This window comes from Ursus americanus, chromosome 28, assembly GCF_024610735.1.
Source record: "Ursus americanus isolate L20-20 chromosome 28, mUrsAme1.1.p, whole genome shotgun sequence".
Taxonomy (NCBI): Eukaryota; Metazoa; Chordata; class Mammalia; order Carnivora; family Ursidae; genus Ursus; species Ursus americanus.
Window position 1 is genome coordinate 29,055,258 of NC_142154.1, and position 19,378 is coordinate 29,074,635.

The following is a 19,378-nucleotide window of genomic DNA, read 5'->3' on the forward strand; positions in this document are numbered from 1 at the left end:
GCTCATAGCTCCCCAAACCGTTGGAATTTCCTAAGTGTTGAGAGTGATGAAGGTGTCTTTTGTTATATTAATGAAGGTAACTTTTGGACTGCACTCAAGGGCAGGAACTGGTTGCCAGGAGATCCAACCATGTGATGAGAGTGTTGGATAAGTCCTACTCCCTAACCTCCAGGGAGGGGGAAGGGGCTGAAGGATCAATCAGCCAATGGCCAAAGCCTTAGTCAGTCCTGAGTATGCAATGAAGCCTCCATAAAATCCCAAAAGGACTGGGATCAAGAGCTTCAGGTTGGTGAGCACACAGAGAGTGGGGAGAGTGGGGTGCTTGGAGAGGGCATGGAAGCTCCGTGCCCCTTCCCCAGACTTCACCCTGTGTATCTCTTCATCTGGCTATTGATTCATATCTTTTGTCATATCCTTTAATAAACTGGTAAACCTAAGTGTTTCTTTGCGTTCTGTGAGCCACTCTAGCAAATTAAAGAACCTAATGAGGAGGTCACTGGAAACTCCAATCTGAAGTTGGTTGATCAGAAGTATAGGTAACAGCCTGGGGCTTGTGACTGGCAACTGAAGTCAGGGGTGAGGGGCAGTTTTACAGGACTTAGCCCTTAACCTGTGAAGTGTCATGCTATCTCTGGGTAGGTAGTGTCAGAATGGAGTTGAATTCTTGGACACCCTGTTGGTGTCTGAGAATTGCTTGGTGGTGTGTGTGTGGGGACCTCCCATGTCGAAACTGGATCCAGGAATGCCCAAAGATCTGTGAATATACTAAAAGCCATTGGAGGGTGAATTGTATGGTATGTATATTATACCTCCATAAAGATTTTATTTAAGAAAAAGGAAAAAAAAAACAAAAAACAAGGGCTGAGGACCCATGGGTGATCCTTACTCCTCCCTCTGCCTTGGTATGCTGGTGCCTTTACTTGGTGGAGAAGCGTGGCCGTGCCTGGACATGCTCACAGTGGGTGTGCTTCATGGTCAGCCCAAAGATGGGGGTTAGGTCTACTTTCACGCCTGCTGGCACACTGAACTCCAGCTGCTGCAGCAAGATGGCTAGGAAGAGGAAGATCTCCCACTTGGCCAGGACCTCCCCTATACACCGGCGCTTGCCCATGCCAAAGATCATGATCTTCTCACTCAAGGTCTTGTTGATTGCAGTACCATCAGCAGTGAGGAATCGCTCTGGTCGGAACTCAGATGGATCCCCCCACACCTTTCTGCAAGAGGAACAGAGGAGATGGGATTTCTGGTCGGGGGAGACCCTGGGAGAAAAAGCCTGGGGGAGACTTCTGTGGATGGCACAAATGTTAGAATAGATTGAGAGTAATGAGAAGAGAATGAAGAGAGGAACCAAACTGTACTTTCATGCTTTTTCTTTTACAAAGCTCTCTCTAAAATGCTTGGCCTTGTAAATGGTACTTTGTTGTATCAATTTGTTATTTTAAAGAAATAGTGCTTCAACTAAAAGAAATTTAAAGAAGGAAAACATTATCTCCATCCCACTCAATATACAAGGAGCATCAGCAGTACATCCTGGTTTATGCTTTATTGTTTTGGAGTAATTGTTGACAGCATCCCGTTTCACATTCAGAAGTGCCTCAGTTTGGATGGTAAATTATATGGTCCCCCTACCTATAGGCTAGAGTGGGATTTTCCAAGGAGAGGTTGCTGGGCCATGGACACCACAATCACCTGAGGTACTCCACTTTACCTACCAAAGTGGAATCTTGGGGGATGAGGCCCCTTAATCTAATCAACCTTCTGGTAATTTCCTATGTACATGAATGTTTGAGAAACATGGACCTAAATTTTGCTACTTAGAGCAGAGCATATATAGCAATGGAAGCCCCATTCCTCTATTTATACCCAGTTCCTAGGGGGACAAACAGCTTTCCTGTCTGTTGACTCTCATGTATTTTTCAGTGGGGGAGTTATACTCACTGGTCATGATTGACCTGCCACTGGTTTATGAAGACACAGCGTTCCTTGGGGATGTAGAAGCCTTTCAGTGTCGTGTCCCTTGTCGTGCTGAGGAGGGAAGAGGGCTCTGTCAGGCTCAGGGCAGGAAGACTGGAGCATGTCTCTGGGAGCTACTTGCTCCTACTTACACCTCACCCCAATAGTTTGCCCATCACAATCTCCATAGTCTCCATATACTACACTGGGAGGGGATATCAGGAGCAGGGAGGGGGTGAAACTATCCTTCCCCTTCCTCAGCTCCTGTTCTTCCTGTTCTTCAACTTCGACAAGTGTTTACTGAACTTTTGTTTGTGTCCAGCTGTGCAGTTGGCCATCCTCTGGAGCCAAGGAACAGGCAGTCTGGGCTAGCCCTGGGGAGTTCCCAGCCTGGCTGAGGAACTAACTAGACCAACATGTGGGTAGAAGTAAATGTTCACAAACTCTTTTGACATTGTTAACATCCCAGGACATAACCAAGAACAAATGACTTAAAGTCCTACAATCTATCAGAGACTGAAGCTGTGCCAGCTGGATGAGTCAGGAAAGCCCGCTAGTGAAGGGCAAGTTTGTGTCAGGATTGACCTCGGGCAAGGATAAGATTCTGGTAGTGGGAGAAGAGGTTAGAAGGCATTCCAGGCAGAAGGTCCAGCATAAGCAAAATTGGAGGTTGACTGCGTCATGCTGGCCAGGTGCAGCGAGGCCAGCCCGGCTGGGGTGAGGGTACTTGCAGGGAGGGAACGTGAGCAGAGGTGAAGGAGAGCTGAGGTCAGGAGTGTGACTTTCTCCTGAAAGCTGGGTAGTTTGATCATGGTTGGACTGGTTAGGGGCAGCCTAAAGGTTGAGGGTCTATGAGGAACTTGGTGACATGGCCAGAAATGAGAGGCCAAGGTCTGAGCCAGGGCCAGGGCTGAGAAGATGGGAGGAAGAAACATGGTGAGGACTACAAAGGTGGCAGGGCAGAATAAGCTGGCCTTACCTGTGGGGGATGGTAAAGGGGACAAAGGAGGTGTGTCGGAAGATCTCCAGGATGAATGCCTCCATGTAGGGTAGCTGGGGTCTGTCGGAGAGCCGGGGCCGCCGGGCCCTGCCAATCACTGTGTCTGCAGAACACGGAAGACCAAACAAGGCTTAGGGCTGCCCTGACTGTTCCATGGCATCTAAGTCCCCAATTACGTGGTACTATACCTGTTCTATATCTGAGGCCCACTAACCACCCTACCCCCAGCATGTTCTAGGCCAGGGCGGGCACCACTGTACGCCGAGGGCTGACATATAGTGGGCACAAAACAGCTATATGTACACTGAAGAAATGACCTGGGGATCCCAAGTCTTCTCTCAGCTTGTGCATCTCTACCACATACCCAGCTCCTTCTGGATCTTCCTCTGTATCTCAGGGTTTGTCACAAGGTACATGAGGCTCCAGGAGAGGGCTGTTGTGATGGTGTCAAATCCTGGGCAGCATGGTGCAAGGTGAGGAAGGGAGGAAGACAAGAACAAGAAACCAGCATTTACTAAGCACCCAGCACTTAGGTACCAAGCACTGTTTTCTCTGCCTCTTTCCCCCTACATCTTCCACCCCCCCATGAGTTTCCCGAGGGCAGAGACCCAGTCTCCTCAACACAAATTTGAGTGACTAGTTTCATAATTAGCTGCTGGAATTACAGGGATTGAAACTGACAGGCTAGAGAACCCCTTATTGTTCAGGTGGGGAAACTGAGGCCCAGAGGCAGAGAGGGGCTTAGTTGAATTTTCACCAGGAGTTGTGGGCCTGGCCCAGACTCAGACCCTGAACATGGGCCAGGTGTCTGCCCTGCACCATCTGGTGTGTGGTTAGCAAATGATTGGATGGACTCGGGCCGGGCAAGTCTGTGGGTGAACAGCAGGCATTGGTGCACGGAAGGGGCATGGGTCTGGTTCCTACCGGCCCCAAAAATGTCGTTGATAAGGTTGACGATCTTCTCATGGGGGATGTGGCCACCACTAGCTCCGGAGCCCTTCTCACTGTGCTTCAAGAGGGCGCCTGTGATGTCCTGGACGCTGCTCTGTGGAGACACAAGCTTGGGGCACCCTGGCACTTCCAGGTCGGACCTTGCCCTGCCCCATATGGCACTCCCACCCGACCTCCAGGCAGTAAGTTGGGCTTCCAGGGGGGAGCTGGTAGCAGCCCTGGGTGCCCTTCCTCCCAATAACCCCAGGGGTCCAATTTCAAAGGAGGACGTTGGGGGGAGTACTGGGAAGCCAAGTGCCACCTGAGCTGCAGATTAGCTTCTGTGAGGGTTCAGCTTCCTACCGCACAAAAGCCTTCTCATGATAACAGCCCCCCACGTTGCAGGACTCTGCCAGGGCCCCGTTCACAGGCAAATATCTCGGCGGCTTTGAGCAACTCTGAGAGGGACGCAATTGGATGAGGAAGCTGAGACCCGAGAGGGAGAGGGATTGGTTCCAGGTAGTGCAGCTGATCCAAGACGTTCCAGAGCCTTCCTAGGCCTTGGCAGCACACCAGCTGTGTGTGTACCTGGAGGCTGGGTGAGAGGAGCCAGACCCAGGTGCCCCCTCACCACCAGCACCCTGGGCTCACCTCGTCAAAGTCCCGGTAGTGCTCTTGGACAATTTTCTGCAGGAACCGCAGTAACTTCTGGTTGAAGGCCTTGAATCTCTGCAGGGCGGGGCTGGGCATATACTGAAGGATGGGGAAGAAGTCCACAGGGTTCCCGGAGGAGGCGATCTCCACAAAATCATTGCTGTGCTTTATGAGGGTGAGCATTTCCTCACTGCTCTGAGGGAAGTGCTGCCCAAAGCACATGGCACCAATGACGTTGGCCACCGAGAGCAGCACGTGGTTGTAGGGGTCAAAGCGCCCCGCCTCTGCCATCTGCTCCTGCAGCCTGCTGAGGAGGGCCTCGGCCTCCTTGCTCACGTGCTCCTCCAGGTAGCAGGAGGACGCAGACGCCGGGTTCGAGGCAGTGGAGAAACTCTTCAGGGCGTTCTGGGCCAGGCGCCTGCGGGCAGCCCACACTGGTCCAGAGTCTGGGTTGAAGGTCATGCTCTGGCCATCTGTGACCAGAGTGAAGCTGTAGAGGTCGGGCCGGCCCTTGAAATCATCGCCCTGTTGCACCAGAGCCTGCCGGATGGTGTCCAGGCCGCTGAGGACCAGCACGGGCGTTGAGCCGATGCGGATTTGCAGCACGTCCCCATAATGCTGGCTCAGCCTCGACAGCGCCAGATGCGGGCTCTTCCCCAAGGTCAGCACGTTCCCCAGCAGGGGCCAGCCCCAGGGCCCCGGGGGGCTCTTCAGGCCTTTGGGAGCCCGAGGCTGCCAGGCCCTGACCACCCAGAGCACCAGGCAGAAGACGGCGGAGGCCAGGAGGAGCTCGGTGGCCATCTGGGACAATGCCATCTGTACCAACTACTGGGGAAGAAGGAGGAGCCAGGCTGAGTGTCAAGATGGAGCTATTCATTCCCTCATTCATTCACTCTCTCAGTCAATAAACACTGGCATATGCTTGGTACTTGGCTCCCAGCTGGACACCAGAAAGACTAAGATACATCCACCTTGGGTCCTGTGTCCCGGGAGCTCACCCTGAGAGCATCGCAGAATCTGAGGCCTGGAAAGGAACCTCAGAATGCTCAACCCGAGGGTCTGCCCTTCGAGCCCTGACCCTCCCTTCTGCCCACCACCTCGGTCTCCAGTTCTAAGCCTGGAGTGGAGGCAACTGACACTTTCAAACAGGGAAGCACCCTTGCCGGCCCCCAGCTCAGGGTTATGCTGGGCACTATGCCAAAGGTCCCTGCCAATGCTGGCTTCCTGCTAATACCTCCTCCTACCCAGGGAATAGGGAGCTGCTCCCGGCCAGCAACACCGAGGTCCCACCCAGGGACCTTGACCACATCCAAGAAGAGCACCTCTTCCCCATCCCCTCACAATCTTGGAGGCTGAGGTTTGGCTGCAGCTAGAGCCACGGCTGCCCTCGTGCCAGGTGGGGACCCCTCCCCATCTCTCCATTTGAATCATGCTTAGGGTTCTTAGAGATGGCCCAGTCCAAGCTGCCAATTGAAAAATGGAGAAAGTGAGGTCTGATGTCGGGCAGGAAGGACTAGAACTCAGGCCTCCTACACCTAACCCAGAGTCCCTTCATTCCTCCATCTCCTCTGGTTTCCAGGATGTATTGGCGGTGGGAGGGCGGGGGAGGAGTCCCAGGGACTGGAAAATGAACCCAAGAAAGGTACCTGTCCAGGCGGGTGCTTGAGATCAGTGGGGTTGTGGAGGCTGGTACAGAGCTTCTGGCTCTGGGGGAGATGACCTTTTATAAATACCACCCTCTGTCAGATTGGCCCTGCAATCCTGGTCACCTGATATCAAAGTTACCAAATGAAGCTGGAAGGGTCAGCCCTTGGCTTTGCGCCATGATCCCTCAGCTCCGCCTGCCACCCAGGGCCCAGGAAAGAAGTGCTATGTCCCGATGGAGGAATGCCCAGCTCTTTTCAGGGTTCAGGATCAATAGACGTTTTTCTCTCCGGGGTAGGGCAGGGTGCTGGGAACAAAAGTCTCCTGGGTTGTTCCAGGCTCCTTTCCCACTGCCCGCATGAGGAGAGACCCTGCCTGAGCCCTCAGACCAGGCCGATCTGCTCCTCTCAGGGAGGGTGCTCTGTAGCACCCCTCTGACAACCCGCAAAACCAGGTAGGGAACAGGCATGCTCTGGCCACTCCTGAATTTCAGCCCAAGTCCTTAATATGAAAACAAGAGATGAGAAGAACCCTGCATTCTAAAGGGTGACCCCTTAGCCCTCCTCCCTCCTGGTAAGAGATGATAAGAAACTTAAAATCAAACGAAGGCTGTCCAGGCTGTGGGCTGTTCCTCATGGCAACTGACTTAGATTCTTCAAAACAGTCAATGTCATTAAAAAATAAAAGGTCCTTGTCTGGAATGAAGAGCCTAGAGACAGAACAACCAAATGCTATATGTAAAATTTCACTGGACGCTGGACTTCAAGAAAACATATTTTAAATCTGCAAAAGACATTTTTGGGACAATTGGAGGCACATGAGCATGGACAGGAGATTAGAAAATATTATGGAATTAATGTGTATTTCCTTTTTTAAAAAAGATTTATTTGAGAGAGAGAGAGCATGCACAACTAGGGTGAGGGGCAGAGGGAGAAGGAGGAGGAGGGATTGTGGGGGGGCTCCATCCCAGGACCCTGGGATCACGACCTGAGCCAAAAGGCAGATGTTTAATCGACTGAGCCACCAGGCGACCCTTATGTGGATTTTCTTAGCTGTGAACATAGCATCGCAGTTACGTGGGAGGATATTGCAGGCAATCTTAGGAGATCAATGTTGTAGCATGTCATGGTTTTGTTAAATCTATAAAACTTACTTTTAAGTGATTTTGTTTAAAGACGAAATCAGAGAGGGAGACAAACCGTAAGAGACTCTTAATCATAGGACACAAACTGAGGGTTGCTGGAGGGGAGGTGGGTGGGGGAATGGGGTAACTGGGTGATGGGCATTGAGGAGGGCATGTGATGTGATGAGCACTGGGTGTTATATAAGACCGATGAATCACTGACCTCTACGTCTGAAACTAATAATACACTATATGTTAATTAACTGAATTTAAATTAAAAAATAAATGAGTCTGTTTAGAAGTGTACGTCCATGTGTGTATGTATATTGAGAGGAGAGAGAGTAAATATGGCAAATGTCAGCTATCCGAGGTCCCAGGGGAAGGTAGGCGGGCGTTCAGTGAAAGTACAGGAGCTTTAAGGTAGCAAGAGGGCTCTTGCTTGCTAAGGAGTTCCATAGTGATTCTCTCTCCTCCCCTGGGGAAGGCAAGAGGAACTCTAGGGCTCAAGGAGCCAAGTGAGGTGAGTCCAGGAGACCCTAGCTTTGAGAGTGGGATACCTGCAAGAGGGGAGAATGGCCTCTCCCTCCCAGACAGGAGTCCAGGTGGGTTGGAGAATGGGGAGGGGAACTATGCCATTTGCATGTTTATCACATACTTTATAAAGCTTAATAGTTATGGGCCCAGTTGTTCTAAGAGCTTTACATGTACGAACGGAAAACATTCTCAGTAATCCTGTGGAAGGGAATTTAATACTATCTTCATATTACAATGGGGTAATAGAGGCGCAGAGAAGTGGTGTGATTTGTTCTAGGTCCCAGAGCAGCGTGTTAGAGCTGAGTCCCAAACCTTCAGAAGACTGTACCTGGACCTGCACGCTACATACCTGCTTGAAAAGTATCCCTGGATTGGGGGGAGCAGCTGAATGGTGGGGGCAGCAAGGGTAGCCTGCATGACCAGAGTGGGGTGCAGTACCAGGATATGAGTCTTCCGAGAGCCAGGTAGACATCCTGTAGGGTTGGGACCTACGCTGCATACATGGGACCTCACTGTAGAGGAGAGGGGCACCTGTGGGAGTGAGCTGTCAGCCAGCCCATCAGCCACTTAGGGACTCTGTGATGTGGAGGACAGTTGGGACTCTAAGGCACTTGATGAAAAGCTGGCAGTGGAACATCTGCTACATAAAGCATCCTTAACCCAGAGAGAAGACACACAGCACCAGCCAGATGAAAAGAGATTGGCTTTTCCTCCAGCACCCTCCCCCCTCATCCTCCCTGATGGAGAGGCCAGCAAGGGGTGGGGGGGAGGGTGTGGAAGGAAGGAATACAGAAACAGAGCAAACTTCTCCCCTTCCCACTAGGGCTGGTTGGGTCCCCAGAAGGCTGGGAATTCACCCTAAATTGGATGTGAGAAGGCAATTTTGATTTAGATTGGACTGGGCTCTCTAATTCCTGAAAATGAGAAAGCTGTGGGGTCAAACTGAGCTGAGGTCAAGGGGCAAGTTTGGGAAGTCCGATAGAGCTGCGGAGCACATTTGAAGACCTCAGCTGAGATAAAGGACAACTGTTTTCTGTCTGTCTCTACTGGGTTCAGCTCACACAATAAAATGATCAAGATCTGAGGCTACGTTTCACAGAAAACTATTTCTCTCTTTCTTTCTGTCTGTCTGTGTCTCTCTCCCCCCCACTTCCCTCCCTCCCTGCTTCCCTCCTTCCCTTCCTCACTCTCCTCTCTACCTCTGTCTCTTTCTCCCTCTCCTCTCTCTTGCTCTCATTCTTCAATGAACTAAAGTCATACTTTATTCAGATCTCCTTAGCTTTTGCCTGGTGTCTTCTGTTCTAGGATCCCATCAAGGAAGACATGACATTATACTGTGGTCGTGTCTCTTTAAGCTCCCCCTGACTGTGACATTTCTCAGACTATCTTTGTTTTTGATGACCTTGACAGTTTTTCAAGAGTACCAGTCAGGTAGTCTGTAGGATGCCCAGTACTGGAATTTGTCTGTTTCTTTCATGATAAGGCTGGGGTTATGGGTTCTTTGTAGGAAGAGCAAGAAGTAAAGTGTCATCTTAGTCATATCATGTCAAGGTTACATATTGTCAGCCTGACTCAGGCTGGGTGATGTTGGCTTTGATCAGCTGGCCGAAGTTGTGTTTGTTAGTTTCTGCATGGTGAGTCACTCCTTCTGCCCCTTGCCATGTGTGCTCTTGGAAGAAAGTCACTGTGAGCGACCCACACCTATGGAGTGGGGAGTTCTGCTCCCCCTCCTTGAGGATGGAGTATCTACGTAAAATATTTGAACTTGTACATGACAGACCATTGACCTTTATTTTTGATAAAAAGCTTAAAACTTTTAATTAAATTACAAGATCCATCCAGAAAAGTGCAGCTATCATGTACAGCTTGATGAATTTTTATAGATTTAACAAAGCCACATAACTAGCCTTCAGATCAAGACACAGAACATTACCAACATCCTAGAAATCCCCTTTGTGCCCTCCCCAAGGGTAACCACAACCCCAATTTCTAATAGTGTAGATGAGTTGTGACTGTTTTTGTTCTTTATATAAATGAAATCATGCTGTGTGTACTCTTTTTTTTGGTTGTGGAATTTTTTTAAATTAATAGACTTTTAAAAAGATTTTATTTATTTATTTGGGAGAGAGATAGACCGAGACAGAGAAAGAGAGCATGGGCAGGGGGGAGGGGCAGAAGTAGAGGGAGAAGCAGGCTCCCCGCTGAGCAGGGAGCCCGATGGAAGGCTCTATCCCAGGACCCCGAGATCATGACCTGAGCTGAAGTCAGATGCTTAACCGGCTGAGCCACCCAGGTGCCCCTTGCACACGTGTTTGTATGTATTTCTGCTATGTATAGACCGATGAGAAGACATGCTAGGTCACAGGCTAGACATATGTCCAGTGCTACTAGAGTCTACCAATTTTTCAGCGTACTTGAACCAATATGTATGAGGGTCCATGCTTCTCATGCTTACTACCATGGAATCTTTTTTTTTAAAAAAGATTTTATTTATTTATTTGACAGAGTGAGAGAGAACGAGCATAGGGAGCAGCAGGCAGAGGGAGAGGGAGAAGCAGGCTCCTTACTGAGCAGGGACCTCGATGTGGGGCTCCATCCCAGGACCCCGGGATCACGACCTGAGCCAAAGGCAGATGCTTAACCGACTGAGCCACCCAGGTGCTCCACCATGGAATATTTTTAATATTTTTAATTGTATCCATTCTGGAGTGTGTACTGACTACTTCCCTTTTTAAAATTCCTCAATGCTTCCCATAGACTTCGGGATAAAAACCAAACTCCCTCGCTTAACACCCAAAGGCTTCAGCAGCAGCTCTTGCTCTGGCTCTGTTCACCCCCATGATCCCCTTGCCCCACCCCCATCGTCTTCTCCATATGTTGATCCCTTTGCTTGAAACTCATCCCCCCACCCTGTGTCTTCTGGCCAGCTCCTGTCTATCATTCTATACCCTGCTCAACTGTCACCATGCTGCTCCTCTGAATTACCACAGGCGCCACACTGCCTCCTTAACATCACCCTTCGTGCTGCCTCTCCTTTGGACTGTGAACTTAAAGGTCGAGGTAGCCTCTGCGTCTCTTCTTATCTCTAGTTCCTAGCACTGGGACTGCCACATGGCATGCATTCAGAACAAGATTTGTTGAATCAATTCGTGTTCCCAAGTAAAAATGCTAACTGGCACAGCAACTTTGTGAAGACTCTGCTTTGGGCATTTCCTGCATCGGTTTTATGGAACTTGCAATAATCCTTATGGTTAAAATTTATTGAGCACCTGCTATGCCTTAAGCTCTGTGCTGTGTGCTTAATGTCAGCCATCTCTGTTTTAGCGTCATAGCAATCCTATCTTGAGGATAGGATCCCAGGGGGAGCACGCAGGGCATGGCTAAGGTTTAGGTGAGGGGAAGGGTGAAGGGCACTCCTGGGTCACTCAACAAATTTATTCAGTGCTCATTCATTGATCTGGCTGCTGGTCAGGACTCAGTAATTGACAGCCCCTTTTCTGCTCCTTTTGGGTAAGTCCTTCTTTGTGCCTCTCATCATTCCATTCTCACTTCTGCCACGGCTCTGGTCACAAGGAACTGTGGTTTTTGGTTGGCCCATTGTCTAACCCAAACTCCAGCCGAGACTGTGGGCTCCTTGAAGGCAGGGGCTGAATCCCATTTGTCTCTGTGCCCAGACCTGGCGGAGAAGGAGGACCTTGCTGGACACATTAAATTAAATCTAGGGCGTCTCGATTCTATGAGATATGGACCTGGAGCTTCAGTCCTGGACATCCAATCACCTGCTGCGTATATCCACCCCGAGGCCCCCCACTCACAGCATCCTCATCGTGCCCAAATGAAGCGTGTTACTTCCCTGCACACGCACTTTCCCTCTGATCCTCAACCCAGCCAGAAACCTGGGAATCCTGGAAGTCTCTTTCTGTCATTCACCACCATCAGAATTCTCAGGATCCTACTGTTTAAATACCTCTTGGGTCTCACTCCTTCTCTCCATTCCTGTGGCACTGTCTGCAGAAGGCTGTCAGCACCGTCTCCCGCCTGGGCTTTTGCAGGAACCTCCTACTTGATCTCACCACATGTAGGCTAATGTTGTCCAACGGAGCTTTCTCCGGTGCTAGAAATTTTGTATGTCTGTGCCGTCCGATAGGGTAGCCACAAGCCACATGCAGCTATTGAGCACTTGAAATGTGGTTAGTTAGTGCAATTGAGAGCAGAAACTTGAATTCCATTTAATTTTATTTTTTAAAAGATTTTATTTATTTACTTGACAGAGAGAGAACGCAAGTAGGGGGAACAGGAGAAAGAGAAGCAGGCTCCCTGCTCAGCAGGGAGCCCAATGTGGAGCTCAATCCCAGGACCCTGGGATTATGACCTGAATCAAAGGCAGAAGCTTAACCGACCGAGCCACCCAGCTGCCTCAGAATTCCATTTAATTTTAAATTGAAGTAGTCACACGTGGCTCCTGGCTGCCATATTGGCCGGCACAGTTCTTGGCTCCCTCCTCAGCTCATCTCTCCAATCCGTGCTCCACATCGCCACCCACCTGAACTTGCTTAACTGCACATCTGAGCGTGTCCTGGGGCACCTGGGGAGCTCAGTCAGTTAATCGTCTGCCTTCAGCACAGGGCATGATCTCAGGGTCCCGGGATTGAGCCCCGCATCAGGCTCTCTGCTCAGCAGGGGTCTGCTTCTCCTTCTGTGCTCTCTCTCTCAAAGAAATAAATTAATTAAATAATTTTTAAAAATCTGAGCATCCCCCCTTCCTATCCTTCAGCAGTTTCTTAAGGCATTGGAAACAAAGTTCCAACTCATTCAGCATGGGAGCCAGTTCCTGCTCCCTTCTCTCCTCATTTCCCAACAGCCTCTCCTCACACAGCTTTCCCACCAGTCATAGGAAGCAGCTTCTCATTCCTCCAGCTTTCTGCCTCTGTGCTCTCACATATGCTGTTCCCTCTGCCTGGAACACCCTACCTTCCTCCCAACCTTCTTCCCCAGTCAACAAACAACCCTCCAGGAAATGCACTGCTTCCAGGTAAGAAAAGCTTACTTATATTGTGGTATTGGGATGCATTAATGACAAAGGATTCTCATGTCTCCAGGAGAGCAAATCCTCCCAACCTCAGCCCCAGGCCCACCTCCTCTGGGGCATCCTGAACCCTTACTCTGGTTCAGATCCTCCTCTTTGGGCATGGCTGTCTCATGGTACCAACACTCCAGTGTCATATTGCTTGGTTTCCCTTGCCCTCTCTAGATGGGACAACTTGAGGCAAGCGTGTTCTTATTCACTCGATTTTTAGTTCCGTGCCTGTCACTAGCAGATGTTCAACCATATTCTTTGAGCATAAATTGTGCTGTCAGCCACTGTTCTGGAAGAAAACTTACAGCAGTGAACAAGACAGGCCCTGCCTTCACAGAGGAGACTGACAACAAGCAGGCAAACAGATGAATGAGATCATTGCAGACTTACTGAAACTCTTCTTTGTCCTCCAGACCCAACCCCCACCCTTGCTCTGTGCACCGAGAGGCTTACCTCAGCAGACTGTATCAGTGGGCTCCCTCCATCCTCTGACTCCTTGTTGGGTTCAGTCAATGAGAGGCACTAGCATGAGATGTGAAGGTGGGAAGAGAATGAACTTGGGGTACTTCTACTCCACAGGTCACAACAGTCACTATGGTAGGCCACAGCTCCTGCCAGGCAGTCCTCCTCTCCTTAGTCTCTCTCTGGGTCCATGAAACACCTCCTTCTTCTTGTCGCTTCCAGCCCAAGAGAGTGAGGGCTCTTCTCTATTACTAATTGTATGGTACCACCCTATCCTGTGTTGGTTTCCCCAAACCCTGCCCACACCTTTGTAAATCATCATTATTAAACGCTCCCCGATGACCCAGTTTGAATGGATCCTGTTTCTTGCAAAGACCCTGAATAATAAATGGGTTCTTTGCAAATCTGTGGTCCACCATCCTTGGAACCTCAGCTTTTTGCCCCAAGCTGGCTCCCTCTGGTCACAAGATAGCTGCTGCAGTTCCAGCCATCACATTCAGACATGACAAGGGCCAGAGGGACAAGACTGCACATCTTGCCATGTATTCCTTTTCAGAGTGAAGAAGACTTTCCCAAAAGTTGTCCCAGTTGACCCTGGTTTTCAGAATAGTTTACCTGAAGCATTTTTTCATTAAGGGAATTCCCCTGTCCTTCCTGCGGCTTTCAGTAAACAATCACAAATGTGTTCCAGAAAGTATTTGATCCCAGCTATAATAAAATTACTCTTAGTAAACAAACAAACAAACAAACAAACAAACAACTTTGTCAACCAAATGCTCTTGGATGTGCTGCCACAGTGTCTGCCAAGGAGGTGGTCTCATTCAGACTTATTGGGGCAGAGCCTCGCTGCCCCACCAGCCAGTGATGGGCCACTCGACAAACTTAGGGACCCTATCCCACCTGCCCCACCACTTGTAGATACCTGATGGCCATTCCTTATTTTTTATTTTGGGGAATAAAAACTCTAGCAGCATCTCAGTCTCTCTCCACCATATCACTTGCTCTTGGCTTTTGTTTCCCTGCTGGCCACGAGGCTTTGGTGGGCATGCTGGGCTGTCCCAGGCCCTTGGGAGCCTCTGTCTTCCTGGCCCGTGGTGCAGGCACTGTCTAGGACCCAGCACCCTTAGGAAGAGCAGTGGCCTTGACTTTCAGCTCCTCCCAGGCCCCTTGGCAGCCGCCTCAATTGGACCTTGTTTCACACACAAGACAACACAAATGGTCCAAAAAACATTCTCCTTTCTTTCTGAAGGTTTTGTGATGCGTTGTTATCATTAACCAGTCTTTTTTTTTTTTTTTTTTTTTTGAGAGAGAGAGAGATCATGAGCAGGGGAAGGGACAGAGGCAGAAGCAGACTCCCCGCTGAGCAAGGACCCAACTGACATGGGGCTCCATTCCAGGACCCTGGGATCATGACCTGAGCCACAGCAGACGCTTAACTGCCTGAGCCACCCAGGTGCCCCTTAACCAGTCTTTTTTTTGAAGACTTTATTTATTTATTTGAGAGAGAGAGAGAGGGTATAAGCAGGGAGAGCTGCAGGCAGAGGGAGAAGGAGGCTCCCCACCAAGCGGGGAGCCTGATGTGGGACTCGATCCCAGGACCTGAGTCGAAGGCAGATGCTTAGCCGACTGAGCCACCCTGGCGCCCCTTAACCAGTCTTTCTTAACCAGATTCCTATCATGAACCAGATTCCTCCTCCATATCATTGGCCAGAATCCTATCACAGATCTGTGTTTAATCCAGTCACCAGCAAGGCAACTGTGGCCACAATGACTGGTGCAGAGCCGCCAAGACCCACTACTTCAGGCTGGGGGGCTGGGGTCAGCCTCCTCCAAAGGCACATAGCTCGGGAAAGGAAGATGGAAAATACTTGCCCAAAACGGGCGTGGAGGAGGGTGTTAGGAAGGAGGAGAACTCAAGGTGAGGGGGAAAGTCCATTGGGTGCCTGCAAGTGGTGGGGCAGTTGGGAAAAGATTCCTTAGTTGGTCGGGTGCCCAGGCCCTGGCTGCTGGGGCAGCCAGGCTGTGCCCCAATAGGTCTGAATGAGACCACCTCCTTGCCAGAGACAGTGGGAGGTCATCCAGGAGCATTTGGCTGACAAAGCAGAGGCCTTGCTTTGATGAGATGATGAGAACATTCGCTCTCAGCAGACCTCGGTGTTTATATATAAAAAGGCATCTCTAACTGGGAATCAGAGCATTCCCCTGAGCATGCCCAACCCCCCCCTTCGGCAGGTCAAACATTTCCTTGCAAAGCTGTTTTCACAATTCGCTGGCTTGGCAAACACTCCCCCAACAGTAAAGGCAACTGCCAACCTGAGGAGAATGAGTCAAACTCAGACATATACTATGGGTCTAAATTAATCATATCCATTGCTATTGAAGGAAGAAGAGAAAAAGGAAAAAGAAGGTCTGCCTTCACCTCCCCTGCCCTCTAGAGTTAGCCCAGAGCCCGCGGGCACTCTCCCCCCTCCCCAGCCTTCTCTGTGTCGTTTCCCAGGCCTGCACCTTCCCAGCCATTCCCCACCTATCAAAACACAGAAGTCTCTGGAGGTCTCTCATCCGGATCCTGCAGAGTTCTTTCTGCTGGGGGCCACCGCAGAGCCTGCCCTCTGCCGATTATCATGGGGAACCTGATCGTGGCCCCATTGAGAGGAAACAGGAAGCTTCGACACAGAAAGAAATTGAGGACTTCTGGTGACCATGGCCATCTGGTCAACCATGTGGCCTTGCCCAGATGCTGGCCCTGGACGGAAGTGAAGGAGGCATAAGGTCGGATGTCTGATCTGGGCCAGGCTGAGATGAGCTTCTGAAGGCGGGACGGTGCCTGACGGCCTGTCTTCTGGGAGCAGAATGACTGCCATTCACTGAGCAGGTGCTGAAGAAAGGATCTGGGGTGGAGGTCCATTTGGCTGACCACCTTGGACCTGGTGCCCTGTGTACAAAGACCCAGAATTTCACTAGGCTTCTGCTATTGAAAACTAGATGTGTTTTCCTATTTGGGGGTTTCGCATGTTTCCATTCACTTATGTAACAAATATGCATTCTCCACCCACAGTGTGCCAGTTTGCTATTGATGAAACACTGATCAAGACAGACAAGAGAGGGTGCCTGGGTGGCCCAGTTAGTTAAGAATCCCACTCTAGCTGTTGGCTCGGGTCATGATCTCAGGGCTGTGGGATGGAGCCCCGCATCAGGCTCTGTGCTCAGTCCAGAGTCTGCTTATCCCTCTCCCTCTCCCTCTGCTCCTTCCCCTGTTCGCACTCTCTCTCTTTCAAATAAATAAATAAAATCTCTCTCTTCTCTCTCTCACTCAAATAAATAAATAAAATTATTTGAGTGAGAGAGAGAAGAGAAAGAGGACGCACAAGCAGGGGGAAATGGCAGGCAGAGGGAGAGGGGGAAGAAGACTCCCCACTGAGCAGGGAGCCCGATGTGGGGCTCTATCCCAGGACCCTCGGATCATGACCTGAGCTGAAGGCAGACGCTTAACCAACTGAGCCACCCAGGAGCTCCTATAAATAAAATCTTTAAAAAAAAAAAAAACAGAACAAAACAAAACAGACAAGAGTCCATACTCTGTTGGAGCTTACGTTCTAGTTGAGATACATTGACCATACACAGCATAATAAAATATAGAGTATATTTGAAGTTTGTATGTATACAAATAAAACTCAAGTTGAGAAGTGGGGTAGACTGGGAGTCAGGGTATAGTTTTGCACAGGATGATCAAGGAAGGCATATTGAAAAGATGATATACGAGGAAGTAAGACAGGAAGATTTGGGGAGGAAGTTTCCAGGGGGAGGGAGGACAGCAAGTGCAAAGGCCCTGAGGCAGAGTGCTGGATAGCTTCCACTTGCCCCTCCAGTCCTACTCTCCACCCTTCTTCACTCTCGGTCTTGGAGGGCTGACTTTGTGGGCTACAGGAATGGGTTTCTCTTTCTCTGGCTTTCAGTTGGGTCCATGGAAGGCACCAGCAGGCCATGAGAGGGCATGAACAGAGTGAGGTCAGAGTACATAGGCTCTCTCCCTGCAGGGTCTTTGCATGCTAGCTGCAATTCTCTATGAGGGCCACTGCTCCCTCTGTGGAGACTCTTGACAGCTACCTTCTCTGTGGTCTGTCTTCTGTTCCGTCTCCTCGCCAAATCTGGCCCTGCTGTTGTTAGCCCTGGGGTGCTGCCTTGTCCCTTACCGGCCTCTCTAAATTGTGCTCATAGAGAGGAGTGAGCCAGGGGAAGGAAGGGTCACAGATGAGGAGGTCAGAGAGCTAATAGGAGCCACATCTGGAAGGGCTTTGCACTGTTTCCTCATCAGCTTCCTTCTGAAAACTTCACCTTGTTCTGTCCTGAACCTGGCGAGAGGAAGGTATCTTTTCCTCAGCTAGAAGCTGTGGAAATGGGGCACCGGGACTTGGCCACGGCCACTTCCTTCTCAGGGCTTGCCCCAGCCAGCAGAACAGTGAGCTCTGCTCCCAGCACACGAGGAGCACACACTCTTCTGATGGCCTCTGCTTCCCGCATGGGTTCCCTCCAGACCCCACCAACCAACAGCTCCTCAACACCGTGGTGGCATCTTCTGGAGATAGAATTAGCCTCCCCCTAGGTGCTGATGGTGGCATTTGGGGCCCAGGGGCAGGCCACAAGGAAGCTACTAGGAGTGACTTCTTAGGATTCTGTCCAACTCACCCAGGCTGTCTTAGGGTCAGCCTCAAGGGCCAAGGTTTAATCATTCAGAGAGTTCTCTGGCAGGCAGATTTTGGTTACAATTCTTTGGTTTCAAGTCCCCAACCCCAACTCCTAGCAGAAGAAAAAGAGGAGGTGGAGGAAGAAGGGAAAAAGGAGGAGGTGAAGAAGAATGGAAAAAGGAGGAAAGAGGAAAAAGGGGAGGCGGTGGTGATGCGGACTCGGGTACTAGCGATGTTCTGCGGGTGAATTTCACTGGCTTCAGGAATAACTGGACCGAGGTGCTCGACGTCGCCAATTCTCCCTCTCTCCCCTCGTCTCCCAGCTCTGCCTCCGCCTGAATGGGCATCATTCTGAAGTAGGCCTTCTTTAAACATGGCCACCAGTAGCCCCAGATTTATTTTTTAATCCGCTGAGCCACCACTGGCAAAAAGAGAACTTCTCTTGTCCAACAATTTCATAAAAACCTCTGTAAGGCTCTCAGTGGCCTGACCTGATAGCCTGAGGTGGGGCCAGTTCTACCAAACCTACTAGCTAAGAGGAGGAAGGAAGTGGTCCCCAAAGGACAATCGAAGTGGTATTGCCACAAGAGGAGAGAATGCTGGGCACACAAAACCCCTCAGATGGCCACTAACACTGGGGAAACCATATAATTTATTGTACAAGTCAGCACTCTCTGGAGAGTGAAAGAAGGCACTTTGAATAATTATGTCTGTTCAGCAGGTTTAGACCAAGGCTATCCTGGGAAAGTGTTGTCAGCCCGAACTATAGAACTATAGTAGCGAAGAGCCAGAGAGCCAAGGGGTGCCCCATCTGAGCCCTGGATCCAGCAACCTCAATCTCCCTGGCTGTCTGGGCGCAGCTAGGAGAGGGGAAGGTGCTCAGGGTTCAGGGCGCAGGTGTGGTGGGATGTGAAGACACACTGGGAGGCAAGTCCCAGTTTTCCACATCCACTCACACCCCACTCTTGCCCCACAGCCTGACGCCAGCCTCCTCCTACCATGCCTCTTCATTGCCATGCCCCCTGCCCAGGCCTGGAACACCCCCTCTTTTTTTTTTTTATGATTTTTTATTATATTATGTTAGTCACCATACAGTACATCCCCGGTTTCCGATGTAAGGCTCGATGATTCATTAGTTGCGTATAACACCCAGTGCACCATGCAATATGTGCCCTCCTTACTACCCATCACCGGCCTATCCCATTCCCCCACCTCCCTCCCCTCTGTAGCCCTCAGTTTGTTTCTCATAGTCCATAGTCTCTCATGTTTCATTCCCCCTTCTGATTACCCCCCCTTTCTTTATCCCTTTCTTCCCCTAC

General features: G+C 50.3%; 1 protein-coding gene across 2 annotated transcripts; it reads right to left on the minus strand.

The window, feature by feature from the left end:
* Positions 1-783: 783 nt before the first annotated feature.
* On the minus strand, positions 784-6,285 carry LOC123790681 (cytochrome P450 1A2). 2 transcript variants are annotated; one of them, XM_045795195.2, is made up of 7 exons: positions 6,184-6,285; positions 4,535-5,365; positions 3,878-3,998; positions 3,318-3,407; positions 2,933-3,056; positions 1,939-2,025; positions 784-1,214 (listed from the first exon to the last, which is right to left on the minus strand). In XM_045795195.2, the coding sequence occupies exons 2-7, from the start codon at positions 5,351-5,353 to the stop codon at positions 917-919; spliced, it is 1,539 nt and encodes a 512-aa protein (XP_045651151.1). In that variant the 5' UTR covers positions 5,354-5,365; positions 6,184-6,285; the 3' UTR covers positions 784-916. The 2 variants fall into 2 exon arrangements, with proteins under 2 accessions (XP_045651151.1, XP_087712913.1); XM_087856787.1 differs by having other exon boundaries at positions 4,535-5,362; positions 6,184-6,221.
* Positions 6,286-19,378: the final 13,093 nt, after the last annotated feature.

What these genes read in the sequence shown, in the direction of transcription:
- LOC123790681 (XM_045795195.2), bottom strand. Translation starts at nt 5,353, where the DNA reads ATGGCATTGTCCCAGATGGCCACCGAGCTCCTCCTGGCCTCCGCCGTC. An exon ending in ACTACCGGGACTTTGACGAG is followed by an intron (nt 3,999 to 4,534) that starts GTGAGCCCAGGG and finishes GTGTCTCCACAG; the next exon opens with AGCAGCGTCCAGGACATCAC. An exon ending in GAAGATCCAGAAGGAGCTGG is followed by an intron (nt 3,057 to 3,317) that starts GTATGTGGTAGA and finishes CGTGTTCTGCAG; the next exon opens with ACACAGTGATTGGCAGGGCC.